The sequence below is a fragment of the Pelophylax lessonae genome (assembly GCF_965119305.1).
Source record: "Pelophylax lessonae genome assembly, chromosome: 7".
Lineage (NCBI taxonomy): Eukaryota > Metazoa > Chordata > Amphibia > Anura > Ranidae > Pelophylax > Pelophylax lessonae.
In genome coordinates, this window is record NC_138774.1 from 145,368,504 (window position 1) to 145,393,629 (window position 25,126).

Here is a 25,126-nt window from a genome sequence, read left to right on the forward strand (position 1 = left end):
GTGGACCTAGTGTGAAGGAGCCGCAGTCAGGAGCAGGGGGCGGGACGCGCGCGTGACGTCACACCCCCTACTCGCGGCCGGACAGGACACCGGCGGCGTGTGAGAAGGGAGCCGCGAGCCGCAATGAGGAAGGTGAGCGGTCAGGGCGGAAGCTGACATTGTTCGGCTCAAAATTATTCGGCCTTTTGACTTATTCGGCCGAACACCGAAAGTGCTATTTTCTCTATTTTCGGCCGAATAATGTTCGGCCGCCGAATATTCGGTGCATCCCTATTGAAAACACATTAGATCTCAATGGGGGAAAAAATGCTGGATATGTATACTGACATGGACTGGGTAATGTGTTAGGAGCGAAAGAATTCCACATCCTTTTGAAGGAAAGGAAAATTAACAACCTACAGAGGGCTGAATTCAAAGACACCCCAAAAATCAAAGTGAAAAAAATGCAGCAGTGCATTTTCCTGAAATTTTTTATTGCAGCAACTCAACAAAAAATGGTACTCAGTAGTTTGTATTGCCCCCCACATGCTTGTTGTCAGGGCATGCTCCTAATGAAAGGATGGATGGTGTCCTGGGGTATTTCCTCCCAGATCTGGACCAGGGCAACCTGGTGGCATCAGATGGACTGAAACAATGTCCCAAAAGTGTTATATTGGATTTAGAAAAGGCAAGCGTGGGGGGTCATTCAATGGTATCAATTCTTTCATCCTCCAGTAACTGACTGCATACTCTCGCCACATAAGGCCGGGCATTGTCGTGCACCAGGAGAAACCCAGGACCCACGGCACCAGCGTAGAGTCTGACAATGAGTCCAAGGATTTCATCCTGATACCTAATTTCAGTCAGCGTGCAATTGTAGAGGTCTGTGTCCCCCTCCATGGATATGCCTCCCCAGACCCACCACCAAACTGGTCATGCTGAATGGTGTTACAGGCAGCATAACATTCTCCAAGGCTTCTCCAGGCTCTTTCACGCCTGGCCCATGTTCTCAGGGTGAACCTGCTCTCATCTGGACCTGCCAATTGTGTTGTTCAACGTCAAATGCCAATGGGGGGGGGGGGTCATCTCATTGTTGCCTATCTAGTGCTCCTATTAAATTCATTAACACCAAAGCAGCTGAAACTGATTAACAACCCCCTCTGCTACTTTACTGACCAGATCAATATCCCATGAGTTTAATTAACTTGATGCTATACTATGATTAAAAAAAAAGTGTTCCCTTCATTTTTTTGAGCAGTGTATACCTTACCCTCACCCCCCACAGCGCCACAGACTCTGTCCCCACCATCGCACATGGTGACCTAAATCGGAAACCGCGTTACCAACTATTGAGACACAAGACATGTTAGACCTAGATAACCCCCTCTCTGAACCAGAGGTTCTAGGCGCCATCAAAGATTTGGAATTGGGTAAATGTTCTGGCTCAGATGGCTTCACACCTAGATTCTATAAGACCAGTGCTCCACTTCTTGCTCCCTTACAGACATCAGCTTTCAATTCGGTCAATGACTCCCACTTCCCAAAGACCTACTATCCGCTAATATCTCCATCCTACCAATGTAGCAGTTATCACCTTCCTCAATTTGGACATAAAACTCTTTGCTAAAGTCTTGGCCATTCGCCTATCTCCCCACCTACCTGCAATTATACACAAGGACCAGGTAGGCTTGGTCTCTGGACAGGAGGCCAGAGACAATACCACAAAAACTAGCCATCTTCTCTCTTAGATTTAAAAACAAACTGAAAGCCTGCCTTCTCTTGCTTGACACTGAAAAAGCATTTCACCGGGTGAACTGGCAGTTCCTTCGTCTATCCCTGGAACAGCTTGGCATTGGACAGACATCACCAAGGTCATGTCACTTTATTCTCGGCCCTCAGCATCTGTACTGGTTAATGGTTCATCTTCTGAAGCATTTTCTATTTCCAATGGGACAGAACAGGGCTGCCCATTGACTCCCTTACTTTTAGTTTTGGTTATGGAACATTTGGCTTGCTCTAGGAGACAGAATGACTCCATTGTTGGTATACAAACTCCCTCCCTAAATTGCAAGCAAACTTTCCCTTTATGGGGACGATCTGCATGTGTATATATATATCCATCCACATGTATGTATGTAAGTATGTATATTATATATATATATATATATATATATATATATATATATGCACACACACACATATATACATACATACGTACATACCCCCATACTACTTTACCCTCGTTACTACATGAATTCCATAGGTTTTGTGTATTCGGCAATTTTAAATTAAATATTTAAAAACTGAAGCCCTATTATATACTTACCACTTACTCATTTACGCCCTGATTTTTCCTTCCAATGCAGTCCTATCTAGGCATTACCATTCCTTCCAATCTTTTTTGATCTCTATGCTTTAAACCATGCGCCCATGTTAACCCGCATTCAGAAGGACTTGGGACTTCTGGAGTTCATCCCCACTGCCATGGTTTGGCCGCAAAAATACTTTAAAGAAGGACACCCTCCCTAAAGTACTTTACCTATTCCAGACGGTTCCCATTGCTGTCCCCAAACAATTTTACGTCTCTTTACGCTACTTATCGATAGGCTTCGTATGGAACCGGGCTTATCCTGCTTATGAAAAACAACTTACTCTTCCTAAACTTCAAGGGGGTGTGGGGTTACCGGATTATGAATACGATCACAAAGCAGCTGTGTTGGCGCATACGCTGGAATGGTTTCCCCATCCCTTTCAATAGGCTTCTTCTATGGCTGAACAGGACCTTTCCCCTATAGATCTCAGAGCTCTTCCTTGGGGTCACAAACGAGATTTCAACAAACCTACCTCGGTTTCCCTTCTAACCCACGCTGCATTACATTTTATGGTATAAGAGGGACTGGTACCTATTGTCCTCTGATCCATTTCCCCTTATCTCCTTGTTGGACAATCCTTTCTTCCTTCCCACAGGGTATGGGTTCGCCCTCAGTGGGTCCCTTTTCCCCATACTATGCCTGTGGCACACACTTTCATACACCCTCATAATGGGGGGCATGTTGTCCCTGTGGGTGGGGTGATTGGCTTACTTTGCTTCATTTGTCCTCTTTTTGTACCAACTTATTTACCTCTACCCAAATTCATAGACCTTTAACTGAAAATGAAAAGTTATGCTCTCTCTCTGGAACATCCAGGCATCTCCTCAATTTATAAAAAATCTTGCACGCTTTATTACACACTCCTCTAGCTACATACACCAGACGGTGGTCCGCGGATCTGGGCAAAGAACTCAATTACCGACTGCCAGACTTCTTTCCATTTTACCCACAAATTTATATCCGTTATGCAAAGGAAAATAATTTAAAACTCCTACCCAGATGGTACAGAGATCTCCACCCCCTACATGATATTTCTTCCTGGCGATACCACCCACCTGTTGGAGATGGGATACTGCTGAGGGCACCTACATCCATATCTGGTGGGAATGTAGTGGAATACGACCCTTTTTGTCTCAAGTTTTTTCCCCATTTATAATAAATTATATAATAAATCCTTGACACCTTCTCCAGAGATTGCACTCTTGTGTATGCTCCCGGGTTCAGGGGAGTCGATTAAATTTCCTTCTTTCTGCAGCAATGCAGATGATCCCCATCTGGAATTTTTTTTTTTTTCTGGAAGACCAAGACCACCCCTCTCATCTCTTATTGCCTTTTAATGAAAAATCATGGAATAAAAAGTGGGTGCTTACATATTACAGTGCCATCCTGGCACTGGAAGAATAGCCAAAGCTGTAGTGTACACGTTCCCGTAAAGCAGAGAAATCTCCCTGGTAATGGGTAGCGTGGCAGCGGCCGGCATGCGTTCCATCGCTAGAGGAAGTGATGTCACTGGCTAAAAAGTTTCCGGGCGATGCTCAGACCACCCTTATTTTTTCAATAAAAGGCAATTTTACACTAGATTTGGATTCTTGTCTCCCACTTATACCTACCATATGAGGGATCCTGAGGTCCTATCTTAGGAGGAGAGAATTGTCTATCCTGTGTGTTCGGGATTAATTATCAAGCACGATAGGTCTGAGTGACCTGCTTCCATTTGGTGAGCACATATATTTATCACCACTCACGAGGTGGATATCTCACAGAGGGCACATTTATAGTTGTCATTTCTGCACGGACTCATTCACTATGGGAATATTCAATGCAACTTCTATTTGTATTTTATATTGATTTATTTATTCAGGTGTATTAACAATTGCACGCACTTATTTCACATTTTGAATCACTTGATGCACTTTAGATTTGTATTCTATTATATTCAGTTATATCAAGTATTTGTGTGCAATCACCTTTTGGCTTGATGTATATGGCATGCATCCGTATACAAGCATATTTTTAGATATATGCACTACACTTTTATCTTTTAGATATCCTAGCACTTTCTGCACATTGTCACGTTACACACTACATTATTATTACCAAATAAATACACAAGCAGCAGCGCCCACTGTGTTGTTGCCCACTTAAAAGGGGCAGCAGGTCATTTTTAAGTGTAGTTTTACCAGGAACCAGGCGCCTTCACACCAACATCTAGGTCTGAATCATTGTCTGTCTGATCCATCTGGAAATGGTCGCAGAGAAAGTGGACAAACTTTTCCGAGACCCATCCGTGAGCACAAATAGTGAGTCTGACTCTGTAGCTGCCAGGTACACCCCAATTGCCCGGACCACATCCAAGGCTGCTTAGGCCTGGGACACAGGGAAGGCAATGCAATGTCTTCATTCAAATGAAAATCAGAGACAACCTTTGGTAGAACGATGGACAAGGGGCGAATATCCACCTTATCTCTGAATCACCAGGTAAGGTGAACAACAGGATAACGCCAGTTCCGATAACCTGCATGCAGAGGTGATAGCCACAAAAAAGCCACCTTCTGAGACAGTGTAAGCAAAGGAATCTCCCGAAGATTCTCAAAAAGGAGGCTTCTAGATTACCGAAAGCACTAAATTGAGGCCCCAAGGCGGCAACGGAGACTGCACTGGAGGAACCAAATGTTAGACACACTGAAGAAAAGGTGCGCAGCAGGGAGTGTGAAGCCAAGGGGTGTTGGAAGAAGACCAAAGCCGACACCTGGCCCTTGATGGTACTCCTGGCCAATTTCTGTTAAAACCCCGTTGAAGATCCGAGCCACCGAGAAGGAAAAAGGATGAACTTCAAGAGTCTCACACCACCCAATGTACGTCTTCCACCTACAATAGTAGATCTTCCTTGACTCTTTAGCAGCAATTTTGTCTAAATAAGCCGGGAAAGGAAACCTCTTTGCCGCTCTGGAGGGCTTTTAAGTCCCAAAAAGGGAACCTGCACCTCCGTCGCAGCTGCGTCCTCCACCTTCAATGTCTCACGCACAGATACAATCAGTGCGTCCACCAGCGCCTTTTCGGGTGTGGTCGCAGATGTGGGAGAAATCATCCTCACTATCAGAGGATTCTGGGCGCGTGGTTGCAGACCCAGCAGGGTGACCCACGTCAGTGGCAGCCAAATCAGATTCAGGATCTCATGAGACAGATGAGGCAGGGGGCTTTTTTTGCTAGCCTGTCACCCAAAAGCCACCTCCACTAAGGACACAAAAGACTCCAGGACGGCCGTCAGTGCATCAATGAATGGTTGCAGCCTCAGAGAGGGGATCAGGTGGGGAGATGTGCTCCAAAGACTCCATGAGTCACCAGGGGAACTCACAAAAAAGGTGTAAAAACACTGCAAGGGACAAACCCCAACCACAATGGCAGCACCATCCGGTCACCAGGCACAAAGCACCAAGCAATCCGCAGAAAGGGAGAGAACCCCAGCAGAAACTGGCACCTGCAACCACCAGGATAAGCTGCACTCCACGTACAGCGATCAGGAAGTGAAAAGGATCCAGGAGTTAGAACCAGGGAACGAGGAAGAGCTCCCACCACCAAAATTGCCACCCACAAGGCTTCACTGTCATGGCTGCCACTTTTTTTCAATGGCAAACCAATAAAAAATGGCCGCCGTGCATAGAAACACAGGCTGCAACAAAATGGCAGCACTACGAGGCTTCCAGGGACCCAAGAGGGATCCCTAGGCCTGAAGGACATACCAAGGCAGGATGGGGGGCCCTTGCAGGAACCCCCACCAGGTACAACCCCCCCAAGCTGATCGTCCAGTCGCCAGCGGTGCACCTCCTCAGCCCCCACCGGCAGTATAGAGCCATGCCCCCACCCCAGGAGGTGGACCAGACCACCCAAACAGCCCCAGCATAACTGGAGGGGGGGGGGGTGGTAAGGGTAGGATGGTTGAAAGATAAAAGGGGGGGGGGAATGACGGGAAGGAGGGGAACCTGGGGGTCCAACTGTTCCAAGGATGGGCCCATGTCCACCCCAAACCCCTCCAGGGGGAAAGGGGGGACAGCTGCTCACCATACCAGGAACCGGGTGGGCACAGCTCCAGACAGAACTCCTCTCCATCGAAATGTGGGGCTGTCGACCAGGAGGAACGCTGCGCCACGGGCCGAGACCCGGTCGTATGAAACCTCACAAGGCGTTTAACTCGCAGGCCAGCCCCTGTCCAGCGGGGCTATGTTGCTGCCGACCTAGTGCAGATTTCGATTATCGTGCCCGTCACCCAGTCCGGCAGTTGATTGTAGATCTCACAGGAAAAAAGCCAGGAGAGAAAATTCCTATCTACGAAAAAAATTGCCAGGACCAGAGATACCAGCAAAGAACTAGGTCCTTACTCCTGACTTGGCAGGAAAAAAAACTGGGTACCTATATAGCAGGGAGAGGGAGTATACCTCTCGGGACTGCTCATAGGCGTAGCCAGATTCTGTCTAGTGTCCAACTCCTGTAGGGGGCAGTATAACCGATGGTTATGAAGATCAGAAGCAGTTTCCGTCAATGAACAAAATAAATATATTGGTCTCTAAAATTGCGCACACTGGTTGAATGGCGACAAACTATGGCACTTAAATCTTAGGTCTTTTGCTAGGATTACTGCGATACCTCACATATGTGATTTGAATATAGTTTACATTTGCAGGTGTGACTTACGTATGCGTTTTCTTTGGTCCGCGAGCACACTTTAAAAACATCCCCCCCCCCCCCCCCATTTTAATTTTCTATATTTCTTTACTGTTCCTTTAAAAACAAATAAAATAAGATCACTTATTACTGTCACAAGGAATGTAAACATCCCTTGTGTGACAGTAATAGGCAGTGACAGGTACTCTTTATGGAGGGATCTGGGGTCTAAAAGACCCCAAAACCCTTCTTTTTACTTAAAAGATTAAAAAACGCCAAAGTTGACATTTCTGAATATGGTCACTTTTTTTTTTAAAATCAGTGCCATTAACAGCTGAGTAAATCGAAGTGAAGTCGCTTCCAGGTTACTTTATCGGAAACACGATTGAAGCTGAATCCGGCTTCGTGTGGGACTCTGACCCCTCCCTGTGATAACAGCTGGGCAGCTGCTGCGCCGCATTGGTTGTCGTCATCACCAGAAAGCCGACTGCCGGCTCTAACAAAATCGGTACAACCACTTCTTCAAGCCGACGTACAGGTACATGAAAGTATCAAAAAAAATAAAAAATTTGGCAGTCAGGGGTGCGATAAAGCAGTTGAACCATCCATTTTTTAAATTTATCACCTGTGTGAACTAAACCTTACAAATTATGTAAAAGGATGACTATCTAAAGTGAGAAAAGGTAGTTAAAATGTGCAGTTTGAAAACAAACCTTTATTATCACTACAATACTTAGCAAATGTTGCTGGTGTCTGTGGGTATGGATGATATCCCCCAATGGTGATTTTTCTTTTGACATCAGCTTCATGCTGAGTTTTCATCCATTTAATAAAATCTTTTACTTTGTCATCACTTGTATAGGGCTGACCTTTATGATAATCTGAAAGAGAACGCATCATAATCACTGCAAACTTGTGTAATCATTCGGATAACACACTGTGACATCAGGATAACACACCATATACATCACTAAATTCTGAGAGATGATTAGTCCATCTTCTGGTCTACAGCAGAAAACGGAATTTTTGTAAAATCTTACCTGTAAAATTCCTTTCTCTGAGTCCTCCGACAGTCGCCGCCTCTTCATATTCGTCACATATGGGGTATTAGACTTTGCTCCGAAGGAGTAGCTAGGCAACAGAATATGTTAATAAAGCTTTTAACATATCCAACATATCCCACCCTCAAGGGGTGGTCCCCTCAGTCAATACCCTCCTACTTCCTGCAACCATATCTCAGTTTTAGTGGAATAGCAGTAGAGTATACAACCAAACCCCAAAAGAGGGGCGGGGGCGGCGACTGTCGGAGGACTCAGAGAAAGGAATTTTACAGGTAAGATTTTACAAAAATTCCGTTTTCTCTTACGTCCTCCAACAGTCGCCGCCTCTTCATATTCGTCACATATGGGGACGTCCCAAAGCAGTGCAAACATGAGGGGTGGGAAACACATCCGCGCCGAAAGGCAACGCAGTTTCCACATCAAGAAAGGAACCTTACCAAAGGAAGGAAACCAGCTGGGCAACAGCAAAAAACAAGTGCTCAACAGGAGCAACAACCCAGGAAAAGGCAAAAACCAGGGGATACAAAACTTATCCCAACAGCCAGGAGTCCCCAACAAGGGACCCTAGGGAACAGCCGCACTAAGAACCTTGCGGCCAAAGGAAGCATCCGCCGATGCCCGAACATCTACTTTGTAGAATTTTGTGAAAGTGTGCACGGTCGACCAAGTCGCCGCCTTACACACCTGGGCTACAGAAGCCCCATGACGACAGGCCCAAGACGTTACCAGAGATCTAGTAGAGTGCGCCTTCACAGGCACAGGGGGAACCTTCCCCTGCAAGGCATAGGCCTGTTCAATGGTCTGTCTGATCCATTTAGCGATGGTAGAGGCCGAAGCCGCCATGCCCTTCCGAGGACCCTCTGGAAGAACAAACAAGGAGTCCGTTTTACGAAAAGACTCAGTCGATCGAAGGTAAACCCTGATCGCCCGAACAACATCCAAAGAGTGCAATCTCACCTCCTGTGGATGTTTAGGCTTCGTGCACAACGAAGGCAAGACAATGTCCTCATTAAGATGGAATTCCGAAACACGTTTCGGAAGAAAGGAAGGATTAGGTCGCAAGACCACCTTATCCAAATGAATAACCAAGTACGGAGACTTGCAGGACAAAGCCGCCAGTTCCGACACTCTGCGAGCCGAAGTGATCGCCACCAAAAAGGCGACCTTTTTGGATAACATAGACAACGAGATCTCCCTGATCTGTTCAAAAGGAGCACGTTGTAACACAGATAGCACGAGATTCAAGTCCCAAGGGGGCAGAGGATCCCTCCTAGGAGGAACCAGATGCCGCACACCCTGAATAAAGGTGCCAACCAAAAGGTTGGATGCCACGGGACGTTGAAACAGAACGGCCAGAGCAGACACCTGACCCTTTATCGTAGCCAGCGCCAAGCGCTGATCAACACCCGCTTGAAGGAAAGACAGCACACGGGACACCGAGTACGTGCGGGGTGAAAACCCCCTGGACTCACACCAGGCAAAATAGGCCTTCCAAGTACGGTAGTAAACCTTCCCAGAGGAAGACTTCCTCGCGTTGATTAAAGTATGAACGACCTCCGGAGAGAGACCCCTCTCCTTCAGGACCTCGGTTTCAACAGCCAGGCCGTCAAAGCCAGCGACTGTAAAGCAGGATGGTATATCGGTCCTTGAGACAGTAGATCGTCTCGAAGAGGCAGACGCCACGGGGCGTCGACCGCCAGATTCACGAGGTCTGCGTACCAGGACCGGCGAGGCCAGTCCGGTGCCACAAGAATCACCGTGTTGCGTTCCGATTGAAACCTGCGAAGGAACCTGGACAGCAACTGGATCGGTGGAAACGCATACATCAGTCTGTACTGATGCCACGGGGCCACTAACGCGTCCGACGCGTCTGCCCGAGGGTCGCGCGTCCGTGCCACGAACCTCCTCACCTTGTTGTTGAGACGTGACGCGAACAGGTCCACATCTGGAAGACCCCACTTCGCGCACAACATCTGGAAGACAGCCGGGTGGAGAGACCATTCCCCCTGATCCAGGGTCTGGCGACTCAGATAGTCCGCCTGCCAGTTCTCCACCCCCGGAATGTGAACCGCCGTTATCGCCGGGACATGAGTCTCGGCCCAAGACAGAATGTCGGCCACCTCCCGAGCCGCTCGGGCACTCCTGGTGCCCCCTTGGTGGTTGATGTAGGCCACCGCCGTGGCATTGTCCGTCTGCACCCGAACCGGGCAGCCCTGCAGCCGGTCCGTCCAGCGACGAAGACAGAGACTTATCGCACGCAATTCCAGAATGTTGATCGGAAGGGAGGACTCCCCCTCCGACCAAGTTCCCTGGGCGGACAGAACGCCCAGAACACCACCCCAGCCCGACAGGCTGGCATCCGTGGTGATTACCGTCCACGAGATAGGACGAAACGACTTGCCCCCGGACACCATCGGGGACTGGAGCCACCACAGAAGTTCTTTTCTGGTGCGATGACTCAACGAGATCTGAAGATCCAGGGATTGAGGTCGCCCGTCCCACTTGGACAGGATCTCCGCTTGGAGACCCCGCGTGTGAAACTGGGCGAAGGGAATCGCCTCGAAGGCCGAGACCATCAATCCCAGACATCTCATGCACGTCCGTAGAGACGATTGCGGAACGTCCCGGAGGGACCTGACTTCCTCCTGAAGAGTTCTGAGTTTGTCTTCCGGCAGGAAGACCTTCGCCTGCACCGAGTCCAAAATCATTCCCAGGTAGGGAAGACGAACAGACGGACTCAGTGCCGACTTTGGAAAATTTATCGTCCAACCAAACTCCTGCAGAGTTTGCATCGTGACAGACAGGTCCTGCTCCAGACCCTGGCTGGTCGCAGACCGAACCAGAATGTCGTCCAGATACCCCAGGACAGAAATGCCCTGGGCCCTCAATAATGCCAGAACCGGTGCAAGCACCTTGGTGAAGACCCGCGGAGCCGAGGCGAGGCCAAAAGGCAACGCCACGAACTGGTAGTGATCCTCCGCAATGGCAAATCGAAGGTACCTCTGGTGACCCTCGAAGATGGGGATGTGAAGATACGCATCCCTCAAATCGATGGAGGCCATGAATTCCCCCGGAACCAGGGCAGCCACCACCGACCGCAGGGATTCCATGCGGAACTTGCGAACCCGCACAGAGCAGTTCAGAGCCTTCAAGTCCAGAATCGGACGAACCTTGCCCTCCTTCCTGGGCACGGTGAACAGGTTTGAATAAAACCCCCGAAATCTGTCCCGATGAGGCACCGGAACCACCACTCCCTAAGCCCTCAGGTCCTGCACCGCCAGGTGTAGGTCCCGCAGGCGCTCCGGAGACAGTTGAAGATTTGAAGGAAAAAATCTGCTCTCCGGCCGAGAGAGAAACTCGATCTTGTAACCAGACCGAACGATTTCCTGAACCCATCTGTCCCGCACACGGGCCAACCAGGGCTGAAGAAAACCGAGCAAGCGTCCCCCCACCCCAAAACTTGGTGAGGGCGCCCCTTCAGGCCGAACTGTTATGGGCTGCAGGTCCGGATTGGCCGGACTTCTGCTTACCAGACCAGGGCTTCTTCTGAGAGCCTTGACCTTTGAACGGCTTGCCCTTGTAGTGCGGCCGAAAGGCACGAAAGGACCCCTGAGGGGGCCGAAAATTAGCATGCTTCTTCCCAGAAGCCCCCTTAGCCTTGGGGAAATGAGGCAAGAGAGTGCTCTTACCCCCGGTGATTCCCTTAATCAACACATCCAGGGACTCCCCAAAAAGGCGAGACCCATCATAAGGCAGATTCGCTAAGGTCTTACGCGAAGATTGGTCCACCGACCAACATTTTAACCAAACCAGGCGGCGAGACAACACCGCCACACTGTGCACCCGTGCAGCCAACGGAATCAGGTCCAGGTCCGCATCACACAGATACATGACACCCTGGTGGATCTGATCCACCATATCCAGGGTCGCCGGCGAGGCCGAGTCGGCCACCAAGACGCGCCTAAGCATCTGCGTCCAACTTGCGATCGCCTGGGCCGCCATGAGAGAAGCAAACAGAGCTTTAAGCATAGAACCCGTAACAGAATACGTATGACGGGCCAGAGACTCCAGTCTCCTATCTGTGGCATCACGGAAAATGGGTGAACCCTCTGCAGGAATCGCAGTGGCCTTGTTCAAAACCGCAATCGCATGATCCACTGGTGGAGGCACGCACCACCTTTCATCAGTGGCAGGTGAAAAAGGATAACGCAGCTTGAATCTACTTGGTACCGCAAAAGGTTTGCTCAGATCGCGCCATTGATCCTTAACAGCGCGCTGAAAATCAGCATTGCAGGGGAAAACCTGTGGCGTCCTGTGTTTCCTCTGCGTCCCATAAGCCGCCAAGGCAGCGGGGGGACACACTTCGTCCTGCAAACGCAGCGTTTGCTTAATAGAAGCAATCAACTCATCCATGATTGCAAGCTCTTCAGGCGAGCCAGGGGGAGAATTATCAACCCCCTCAACTTCAGCCTCCACCTCAGACCCCACTAGATCAAGAGAGGAGCGGGACCCCGATAGGGAAGCCCCTGCTAGAACAGCCCCATCACCTTCACCCTCAGAATCAGAGGAGAGCACAACTCTGGGCCTTTTGGTAGATTGAGCAGCCACCAGCATTTGCACCTGAGCAGCAAGGCCAGCCACAATAGTGGCTAAATCCCCCCCTGGGGGGGAAGCAGCGGTCCCCTGGCTTTCCACCAATACTGTAGGAAATTTGCCCTCCTGAGAATCTATTGCCCCTGTAATGCCAGACAACCAAGGGTTAACTGCCCCTTTCAGCAAGCGCGGCAAGCGCAGCCCACCGCGTCACACTAAGCACAATGAGACCCCCACAGGGATATGTAAACTGAACACAGGCAATGGATAGCAAGAAACAGAAGGATAAAACCTGAGGAGACCCTCGCCGCTGCTGCTGCCTCGATCGGTGTTCCTGGGAAGAGGAAGTGATGCTGCTAGGGCGCTCTATGTAAACCTATGGAGGCTACAAGAAAATGGCCGCCATGCATGTAAAACATGCGGCCGGAGCGAGGGCAGGCAAAATGGCGTCTTTTGGCGCCGAAACCGTCGCTCCACAGTGCAGTAATGCACACATGTCTGTATGTAAAAAAACAGAACCGATCGCCGCAGCGATCGCTGTAAGTGCCCAAACATGCCATAAAACATGCCCCACAGCACACAGCTTTCCACACTGATCATGCTGACACCCATAGTGCCACACAACTCCCCCCCCCCCCTTGCAGCCCACAGCATGCAGCCGAGAGATAGGGAGACAAACAGTGTGCATAGAGACAGGTTACACAGTCCCAGACTGACACCTCTCCAGACAGACAGGTCCCCACATAAATACACTTACCTCACCACGGTGTGGGGGACCCGCACAGGCGAACAAGCCGCTACACATGAGGCAGGGAGAGTCGCATAAAAGACGCTCCGAACGTGGGTTAAGAAACCGCACAGCGTCCAGTGAGGTAGCCACCTCACCAAGCATCCCTGCACCGAACAGGGATGGGTCGTTCACTATGCCAGGAGCGTTACCTGGCTGAACGCTCGATGGCAGACTGGGAAGCCACTGACCCACGACCTGCGACCAGGGGGATCAGCCCGAGACCCAGTCCGCATGATCCTCTTCGTCCGAAGAACTAACTAACGCTGATAAAACAACAGCTAAGTAAAGGTAGAGAGAAAAACTCAAACAAAATATTAAAAAGAAGAAAGAGTCTGGGACATAAAGTCCCAGCACAGAGAGAGCCAGCCACTCCTGACAAGCTAGACATTAAAACTGAGATATGGTTGCAGGAAGTAGGAGGGTATTGACTGAGGGGACCACCCCTTGAGGGTGGGATATGTTGGATATGTTAAAAGCTTTATTAACATATTCTGTTGCCTAGCTACTCCTTCGGAGCAAAGTCTAATACCCCATATGTGACGAATATGAAGAGGCGGCGACTGTCGGAGGACGTAAGAGAAACAAGGGTTCCCATAGGGCTAGGGCTACACAAATGTCTTTCCAGTTCAGTACAATCAATCGATTTACTTGTGCCACATTCAAAGTTATTAGAGGTGCTACGATTGTGCAACTGATCTCATTGTCCAGATGTTGTTATTATGAAGTACTGTAAAAGCAGCCCATGGATATGAAAACACATTTATTGACAAGCAGCAATAGTTAGAATGTATGGTAAATAGTTTAAACCCACGCTCGGAAAAAAAATTAAAAGAAATAACTTTTTTCGCAGCTGCTGTTCACTGAGTAAAACTTAGGAGAGATAATGGCCAAGAAAACAGCGCTCGCAAAAAATCAAGTGTTACCAGTGCTAATAATAATTAACGTGCAATAGTGCCAAATGCAACCATAATTTGTGAAAATTAGTAAGCAATTGCAAAAATACTAAAGTATCATGTGCAAATACTGATAAAAAATCAAATAGAGTTGTGCAGGTTTGTAAAATAAAGTATCAAGGTGCAGTCCAATAAAAGTGCAAAAAACAATAATTTGTGCAAATCAATAGACAATTGCAAAAATACTAGAATATCATGTGCAAATACTGGTAAAAAGTCTAATAACGCTATACAAATTTATAATATAAAGTATCAAGGTGCAGTCCAATAAAAGTGCAAAAATGGTGCTTGAAGTGCTGGTGACAAAGTGAAATGGTGCTCCAAATAGTGCAAAGGTGCTCAAGTCCCTTTGGGAATCCACTCACCAGAACTGATGGACCTTCATGGAAGGTCAAATGAGCCATATAGTAAATCCCCAGGACAGGACTCCTTCCAAAGAACCACCATAAAAAAAAACTTTCTTCCAGGCAGCAGGACTGATAGACCTTAATAGGAGGTCAAATAAGCCTTATGGTAGAACCACAGAATAAGAATCCTCCAAAAGAATCCCCGTGAAACCACCTTCCTCTGGACGGCTCAAAAGAAAAGATGGACCGACATAGTGAGGCCCGTATATGTATATTTTATTATCTGCTTCATAGAATACTTACAAGATTAAGATAAAAAGCACGCATGTATGAGAGAGATGGTAAAATCGCAATCCTTCCGGGAACGCAGCCGGCGTGCGTTCCACAGACTCCAGGAAGTGACGTTGTTGGTTTGCTGGGACCGGAAGCGTGTTAACGCGTTTCACCCGTCTACAAGGGCGTTATTAAAGACCTATCTTTGATAACGCCCTTGTAGGCGGGTGAAACGCGTCAACGCACTATACATTTGCACAAATTATTGTTGCATTTGGCACTATTGCACTTTAATTACTATTAGCACTGGTAACACATATTTTTGATAGTTACATCACCAAAATAGATTTTTTTGCGAGCGCTGTTTTCTTGCCCACTGATAGTTAAAACGTGTAGGACACAATCAATAAAAGGAAATCAAACCAGTATAGTTCCAAGCGGATCACATAGGTGGTGGTGGGTGATGACCTTCGGGACCACTGGGTGAGGAGATCCGATCACTAGGGTGAGTTGGAACACCATCCAGAGTGTAAATGCAAGCTGTGAAACACAAAAGCGGAGCCGGACCAGCCGGCACTCAGCGCGTGACATGTATAGCAATGCAGAGCGGAGCAGAAGTCTCTAACCCAGGAGTAGAACCAGCTTTGAATGCATGGAGGAGAACGTTGCCGTGACAACATGTTTCGCGCGCATACGCTTTGTCAAGTCACAGGAAGATGGCAACGGAAGCATTTAAAGCAAGGATGGGGAGTGGTTCCAGTGTCCTTAAGGATCATTAGCCCCTCACCACCCGCTTATATACACATCTATACATTGACTAAAACAGGCATAATATAAGGCATATGTAATGTGCCAAACAAAAAATGACATGTAATGGTCCCCTGCGGTCAAAAGAGAAAGCGGACCACCTATCTGGGATAACCACACTTGAATTTCCAATTTAAGGTGGATTGCTGCTACTTAGAGTAAAACTAATAATATTGCAACACCAACTAATCGTAATAGAGAAACTGGCATCAGTAGCGCAATCACATTATGGTCATATAAACATATAGTATAACTTTTAAATACAATTGCCCATAAGCAATTAATTGCACACAGGAGAGTGTAATGTGGAGGAAACAATCTTTCAAAAAAGTGTCATCACAAAGAAGAGTCCAGATCTGGATCAACTCCAAATTCAAGGTGAGAGAAAAAAGTCCAAAAGTCCCACTTGTGCAGTTCTATAAAATGGGAACACCTAAGCCTGCACTAGAATGCTGGTCACCCCAAGGGAACCTTTGAGAAAGTAGGAAATTACAAAACATGTCAGGGTTTGACCATATGGCAACAAGAAGTACATTGTGGTGACGAACGGACATCCCTGTGGTTTACTCCTTCAGCATGTAGAGGTCGTGAGTACCTGGGATGGTTGCGGGAGTCATCCAGCCTGATGTGATTGATGTACTTGACTTGATGGGCTTTAATCAAGCATTTGTTTTGTGAGTGCACACTTTGTAAAATCTAAATAAAGACTGATTTTATTTATAAACGGTATCACACTAGTGGGGTTGTTATTCTATTTACAAATGCCCATGTGGATGACGGTGTGGTACTGAGGAGAAGGAGGATGTGTATCTTGTTGGGAAGGATGCAATTTGGATGCAGAGGATATGTCTGACCCGGAATAAAGAGCCATTGTAATAAGTGAGTAAGCTCTGTTCATTAGAGTGGGGGGGGGGGGGCAGATATCTCTGGTGAGTGTCCAATTCCCTTGGGGTGACCAGCACTCTGGTTGAGGCTTAGAAGGTGATCCCTTTTGACACTTTTTTGATAAATTGTTTCCTCCACTCTCCTATGTGCAATTAATTGCTTATAGGCCATTGTATTTAAAAGTTATACTATATGTTTATATGACCATAATGTGATTGCGCTACTGATGCCAATAATATAAGGCATATCGAATTCTATTGAACCATATTAAATATAATAAAAGCGTATTTAAAAAAAAAAAAAAAGTGATTAAAATGTACCTGTCCATATGCTCTAACACGATAAGAAGTGGAATACGTGATTGGACAGACAAATGGTAAAAATTAGTGGACAGAACCCAGGACGGGGGGAGGGAGATAGATAGATTTTATATATATATATATATATATATATATATATATATATATATATATATATATATATATATATATATATATATATATATATATATATATACATACATACATACATACATACATACATACACACACACATATATACACACACACACACACACACACACACACACACACACACAAATATAAAAAAAAAATAGTTAGATACCTAATTAAATAAACTTGTGACAAAAATGAAAATAAAAACATTTAAATTAAAAAGAAAAGAAAATTTTGTTTGACCCACAACTATTTTACTTTCTTGGACCAGTTCTACCTCCAGCTCAAGGGCACAGCGATGGGAGCTAATTTTACCCCATGCTATACCAACTTAACTATGGGCTACTGGGAGGAGGAGTACGTCTGGGCCAACAACCCTTTTGCCAGGCATCCAATTTTCTATGGCAGGTATATTGCTGATGTCCTATTGATTTGGGATGGGGTCCTGATGTCTTCTCCTCCTTCATGGCCCACTGCAACACCACCATGGATTTGTCTTTCATCCATGTTCTGGACCCCAAGGAATTGGTCTTCCTGGACCTAGTTTTATCTCATCATGATCATGCCATCATCACTAGGAATCACGTCAAACCCACAGGGGGAAACTCCTATCTTCATTACTCCAGCTGTCACCATCCAACATGGAAGAACAATATCCCTAGTGGCCAGTTCAATAGGTTAAGGAGGAACTGCTCCAAGGAAGGTGATCACATTTCCCAAGGAGCCCTTATGACCCAAAAGTCTCTGAGAAAGGGTATCACCAACATAGAACTCTCACCCGCTCCGACAAACCTATAGCATTGGGCAACAGCAACAATACTGCTAGATTTCTTACCACTTACAATGATCAGTACAAATCAGTTTTTAAAATTATCCGCAAACATTTTATCATCTTAAAAATAGATCAGAGACTGGCCCCAACCTTCAGCACAGCAGGTTACATTTCGAAGGGTGAGAACCACTGAGAACATCCTTGCACCGAGCAAACTTAAAACCGCCATTTTTAGAGCCCTATCAGACATCAGAGCCTATTTTAATAGGACAGGGGTTTTCCAATGTAAAAAAAGGTTGCTTAACATGCCAATTCATAATGCATGGGCGGGCTAGGATTCGAAACATCGCAGGAAATGAATTTCAGATCAAACAATTTATTACATGTTCAACTGAGTATGTAATATATGTGTTGAAGTGTATATGTGGTCTATTGTATGTAGGTCGCACAATTGGAACCATGCAGACCCTGATTGGTGAACATCGCAGATTAGTAAAGTTTGCGATAAGCACGGTGTTTCCTGCCCTTTTTTAAAAGTACATAAAAAGGACCTAAGGGGTCTGGAGATTATGGCAATCAAGGCCATTTCCAAAAGGTACTGACCGACAATAAAATGTTCTCTCTCTTATATAAAAGACTTTTTGGATTTGTAAATTTGGGTCATTGACTCCGGGTGGCCTCAACAAGGAGCTGGAAGTACATATTGTCAAGCTTCACTTTTATTTTTTTTTTTATCAGTGTCCCTTGCTGTGGTAAAGGACCTTGATCAAATTGGGTTACCAACAGTGACATTGATCATTGTGCGGTTCACTGTTCACATGCAGTACATATCAATGTCTCTTTTTGTATTTTACATAATCAATATCATATATTATGGTTGTAAAACATATATACATTAATCTAAATGTATTTTCTTTTTATTTTATTTTCATTTTTAAATTTGTTTTTACTTTTTAATTTTCAGTTTTTGTCACAAGGTTATTTGATTAGGCATCTAATTATTATTTGTGCATATTTATTTTATTTATATCCCTCCCCTTTCTTGGTTTTGTCCACAAATTTTTACCATTGGTCTGTTCAATCACGTTTTCCACTTCTTGCGGTGTCAGAGCATACGGACAGTTACATTTTCAATCACTTTTTTAAATACGTTTTTAATATATTGAACATGGTTCAATATGCCTTATTTTATGCTTGTTTTAGTCCATCTATATTTGTGTATATAGGCGGATGGTGAGGGGCCAATGATCGTTAAGGACACTCCCTCCCCACCCTTGCCTTAAATGCTTCCGTTGCCATATTCCTGTTTCCGGTGACTTGACAATGCGCATGCACGCAAAACATGTTGTCATTGCAACGTTCGCCTCCATGTGTTCCAAGCTGGTTCTGCTTCCAGGTTTGAGACTTTCGCTCCACATTGCTATATATGTCACGCGCTGAGTGCCAGCTGGTCCGGCTCAGCTTTCGTGTTCCACAGCTTGCATTTACACTCTGGATGTTGTTCCAATTCACCCTAGTGATCGGATCTCCTCACCCAGTGGTCCCGAAGGTCATCACCCACCACCATCTTCATGATCGGCTTGGAACTATACTGGTTTGATTTCCTTTTATTGAGTGTGTCCTACACATTTTAACTATTGCTTCTGGTCAATAAATGTGTTTTCATATCCATGCGCTGCTTTTACAGTACTTGATAATACCAACATCTGGATAGCGCTGCCTCTTTCGCTTTTGGCAATTTTCAGGTTTACAACGGCATTCTATTGGTAGCAGTACCGATGGTTGGTTTAGGATCTTCCACAGTTTGTTTGCCGCGATGACAGCGCTGGAACTTTGTTGTTGTTTGGTGCAACTGACCTTATGACTGCGCAAGGCCACAATACAGTCATGTGGCAGAACTACTAGCACTTAACTTATATTAAAGACATTCTTCTTAGTTTTGGATAGAGTAGAGAGGAATTAGTTCTGTATTATTTTAATTGTGAAAAAATATAAACAAACAGCACTAGGATCAAATATATGAAATATAAAAAAAATATATAAAAAAAAAAGTCAAAATAAACGAATCAATATAAGGTGCTCTTGTGCTCCAATCTTCTTAAAAGTGCTGAAGTGCTCCACATAAATTCATTCCGTGATGCGACACACACCCCCTTTTGTGTCCCACCTTACCAGAATCAATGGACCCCAGCTTTTCAGTCTGGGAGTCAGACAGGCTTAGTTAAAGTGGTAGTATCACAATTTTTTTAACTTTTAACTACAGGTAAGCCTATGATAAGGCTTACCTGTAGGTACAATTAATATCTCCTAAACCGGCACGGTTTAGGAGATATTTGCAGTGCATGCAGCCGCTCGCACGAGCGGCGCATGCGCTCTGAAGGTCCGGCGGACCTTCAGCTTCCCTTGCCGCCAGCTTGCCGGAAAATGGCTCCCGCGCGCATGCGCGGGAGTGACGTCATCGCGGCTCCGGCCAATCACAGCGCCGGAGCCGCCGAACCCGGAAGAAACGCCGTGGGATCATGTCAGCGCCCGCAGCGGTGTCCGGGGTCCGTGACGGGGCTTCGTTCTGATGCATACTAGCTCATTATGCCTTTGTCTTGCAGGGTTTTTTTTTTTTTTTTCCTGGGTTTACAACCGCTTTAAAAGTAACAAGGAACATTTCAAGGACTCCCCAGTAGCCTCTTAGATGTTCCAACTCTTTTCGTAACTGGCCCAGTTTGGCCGTTTGTGAGTTCCTCGACCAATTACCCTCACTATTTCTGTATTAAGGACACATATGGTAATAATTTTCTGAACATCTTCTGGAAAAGTGCTTATTTGGTATAGCTGGATTTCTTTACCATTCTGCTCTGCAGTGTCGTGCTTACTTACCTGCCAGTGTTGAATTCGCAGACAGCTGAGGATTTCTCAGCAGGAAATGGTTAATATATTCTCGCTCTGTTTTCTGGTGGCAATGCATTAGCACTTCATAATTTTTAGTGCTTTTAGCAATTATTTGAAACGAGAAACCAGAGATTTCTTTGCTAATGAGTTTAAAAAAACTTTATATGGATTACATTAGTTTTTTTGCATATTTCATATGTTTATTTGATGCTAGCGCTGTTTTTATATTTTTTCATGTTTACAAGTGATTAACAGTTGTGCACAGCTGCTGCTAACTACTATGATTTAATTGTGGTCTGTGGCCCCATTAGGGACATTTAACCTCTCTATTTGTCACTAATTTTTAAGATGATCGAAAGTGAAAAAAAAAATTTAGGTTGTCCTCAGAACAGTAAGAGGGGAAACAAGTTCGGAGAACATACAAAGTGTAATTTCTTCTTCTCATGCGAATTGCAAGTATACTAGTGTTTCTCAGTACCCTTTTATGCTGCGTTTAGTTAGAGAAAGAAGTGGGAGTCATTGATTCCTCCTGCTGCCAATCATCCCCTGTGAGGAGGGAGCAGGGGCAGGGCAGAGATGTGCTCTGTGCAGCTACAGACACCCAGAGCCTGGCTCAGGAGTAAGCCCCCTGGTGTGTCACTATAGGGAGCACCCTCCTATGGTGGCGCACTGAGAAGAGGCAGCGCTTGATGCACCATTGGAGGACCCCACAAGAGAAGGATCGGGGCTGCCCTGTGCATACCTATTGCACAGAGCAAAAAGTATGACCTCTAATATTTAAAAAAAATAAAGCTTTGCAGTCACTTTAAGTCTCTTCGTGTTGAATTGGTGGTTGAAAAAATAAATTACACTGATAATTTCTAACATTTTAGAAATGACATTTGGCCAACTATCACTTTTACTGCTCCTAATACAGTGTGTATTTTCTTGTGTAGTTTGTAAATGGCTAAAAAGGAAAGCCAAGGAATAATTAACAGAACTCTCAACACTAAAAATTTTTTTTTTTTTTTTTTGGTCATCTTCAAATTCCATCAAGAGTTCCAATTTTTAAGACATGCACTACAGTGGAGTTGACTGAGGGAGTTGTGACATTTCCTAAAAGCATGACCTCTGTCCATGCTCAATACATGCATCAACGGTGTTACTCAATTCCCAGGTCTTTCATGGTAGTCTTCTAGTTTAAACAGGCATAATTCTTAGAGCAGGTTAGAATATTATACAAATCTTAAAGACAATAGCAAATATGCTTCATATGAGGAGACAAAACGACATACTACTGCTCTATTTTGTTAAAATTTCCTCAGTCTGTTAAAAATTCACACCTCCACTCTGCTAGTCGCACAGACCTGCCACTGTATCATTGGCTATATAAAAGTAATCTTCTCTCAACATTTTTATGCACTCTATTCTTAGGCTCATTTAAAACAATTAACACCACAGGCGATTTAACATCAGGAAAGCATTTTGGAGAAAAGCAAGCTCATAGTAATTGAAATGATTGCTTTGGTTTACATACTAGATATAAACACCTGACTTTCATTGGAGGTTGTAAGGTAAGCTTGGCAAATTGTATCCTCCGGAAATTCATGCACCACACGCATCTGTGTGCACACCAGATATGTCACTACGAAAAAAAAATCAAACAAACATAAGATCATGAAAGCTTAAAATGACTAGATTTAAATGGTTCCTATTCAAACTCCTTCCATAAGCAAGCACTAGTAGCATCTTTAAATGCAAAGTGAATGTATGCCAGAGAAGGCCAAAATTTAAAAAAATAAAAAAAGGTCTGCCACTGGCTATCATCCTCTTGCAAGACTACCTAAACAAGCATGCAAATAAAAAATCAGTTAGACTGAAGCCAGCCATAGGTGGTTCGAATTGAATCATGTACAGTATTGGGCAAGGCTGAATGTACCCCAAGTTGATTGCTCAATTTGGATACAATCAGTACACACAACTGAAGTAGTGCAAGCCTTTTATTGTTTTAATATTGATGATTTTGGCATACAGCTCATGAAAACCCAAAATTCCTATCTCAAAAAAATAGCATATCATGAAAAGGTTCTCTAAACGAGCTATTAACCTAATCATCTGAATCAACTTATTAACTCTAAACACCTGCAAAAGATTCCTGAGGCTTTTAAAAACTCCCAGCCTGGTTCATTACTCAAAACCGCAATCATGGGTAAGACTGCCGACCTGACTGCTGTCCAGAAGACCATCATTGACACCCTCAAGCAAGAGGGTAGACACAGAAAGAAATTTCTGAACGAATAGGCAGTTCCCAGAGTGCTGTATCAAGGCACCTCAGTGGGAAGTCTGTGGGAAGGAAAAAGTGTGGCAGAAAACGCTGCACAACGAGAAGAGGTGACCGGACCCTGAGGAAGATTGTGGAGAAGGACCGATTCCAGACCTTGGGGGACCTGCGGAAGCAGTGGACTGAGTCTGGAGTAGAAACATCTAGAGCCACCGTGTACAGGCATGTGCAGGAAATGGGCTACAGGTGCCGCATTCCCCAGGTCAAGCCACTTTTGAACCAGAAACAGCGGCAGAAGCGCCTGACCTGGGCTACAGAGAAGCAGCACTGGACTGTTGCTCAGTGGTCCAAAGTACTTTTTTTCGGATGAAAGCAAATTTTGCATGTCATTCGGAAATCAAGGTGCCAGAGTCTGGAGGAAGACTGGGGAGAGGGAAATGCCAAAATGCCTGAAGTCCAGTGTCAAGTACCCACAGTCAGTGATGGTCTGGGGTGCCATGTCAGCTGCTGGTGTTGGTCCACTGTGTTTTATCAAGGGCAGGGTCAATGCAGCTAGCTATCAGGAGATTTTGGAGCACTTCATGCTTCCATTTGCTGAAAAGCTTTATGGAGATGAAGATTTCATTTTTCAGCACGACCTGGCACCTGCTCACAGTGCCAAAACCACTGGTAAATGGTTTACTGACCATGGTATTACTGTGCTCAATTGGCCTGCCAACTCTCCTGACCTTAACCCCATAGAGAATCTGTGGGATGTTGTGAAGAGAAAGTTGAGAGACGCAAGACCCAACACTCTGGATAAGCTCAAGGCCGCTATCGAAGCATCCTGGGCCTCCATAACACCTCAGTAGTGCCACAGGCTGATTGCCCCCATGCCACGCCACATTGAAGCAGTCATTTCTGCAAAAGGATTCCCAACCAAGTATTGAGTGCATAACTGAACCCTCATCTTCAGTTTAGAGGATATGTTCTATGTCTGTTTGCATGTTTCCTCTCCCTGCTTAAAAGACTATATTGAGTATTCGTTTATATGTCTGTGACAAACTCCCCTCTTTTGAGTTGCCACGAGTACCTGGAGAGGACTACTTTCCAGCCTCTTACCATGTGATTATGGTCCCATGTTGAAACACTTTTTCTTCCCCTGCTGTTGAATCTGTACGTATGTGATCTGAGTGCCATTCAGCAATAATGTGCGCTCAGATCTAAGCTATCTGGGGATATGTTGAATGTACCTGTTTCATGCAATAGCTGCATATTTATATAGTTTCATGTATTTTGCTGTCTGTTGCTACAGTGTGGCTAATGGAGTCTTGCCTCTGTCCTTGGGAGATAAGTGGATCACTTCTCAATTGTCTCCAGGACAAAAGACTGTAGAACTGGTGTTGGGCATACAAGCCATGTGTACAGCCAGGCCAAAGAGACTTTTTTTTTTTACTAACTTTTGAACCCCTGGTCTGATTCGTGCCATTTTTGAATATGTTGTCCCCCTGAATGGATGGATTGTGAATATGTATTTGTATAAAGATTTGATGTAAAGTTTTAAAGTTACAGCATGCGGGTAAAACTGCATTTTTTCCCTGCCTGTGATAATTATGTTAACCATTGTGTACCATAATTACCTCCCAGACAGAGGGGGGGGGATTTTATGTGGATTGTAACCTTTGTGTTATTGGTTAATGTGTATTTGTTGTGGGTGTCTCCCTTGCATGGGAGCAGGGCATAAAAGAAATTGTAGTTTTTGAATGCCGGTGGTTGCTTCCAGTAAAGTAGCGTTCCAGTATTCAGCTTTGGCTCATGTGTGGATTTATTCAGCGATGCCAGCGATTTCTTATTTGGCGAATTAGGGATTCTTCAACTATTGGGGATTAAGGAATTACAAGGCAGTGAGATACAGTGATACCGTCACAATAATGTGCTTAAATCAAAGTATAAATGGTATATAAATATATATGTGGCTATGCTGTGCAAATTTAGCCAATAATGTGCAAACGGTGAATATGAATATATATATATATTGTGACAGGTGGAGACTCTGTC

At 45.4% G+C, this 25,126-nt stretch overlaps 1 protein-coding gene across 1 annotated transcript in view; it reads right to left on the bottom strand.

Annotated features, from left to right (window-relative positions):
- RADX (RPA1 related single stranded DNA binding protein, X-linked) overlaps positions 1-25,126 on the bottom strand; it is a gene marked incomplete at its 3' end in the record, with an annotated part of 178,989 nt that overhangs the window by 64,544 nt on the left and 89,319 nt on the right. The window contains exons 7-8 of the mRNA XM_082264176.1: positions 22,346-22,453; positions 7,724-7,891 (exon numbers count right to left, since the gene is read on the bottom strand). Of these exons, the coding sequence (XP_082120302.1) occupies positions 7,724-7,891; positions 22,346-22,453 (276 nt within the window). The remainder of the gene's footprint in view (positions 1-7,723; positions 7,892-22,345; positions 22,454-25,126) is intronic.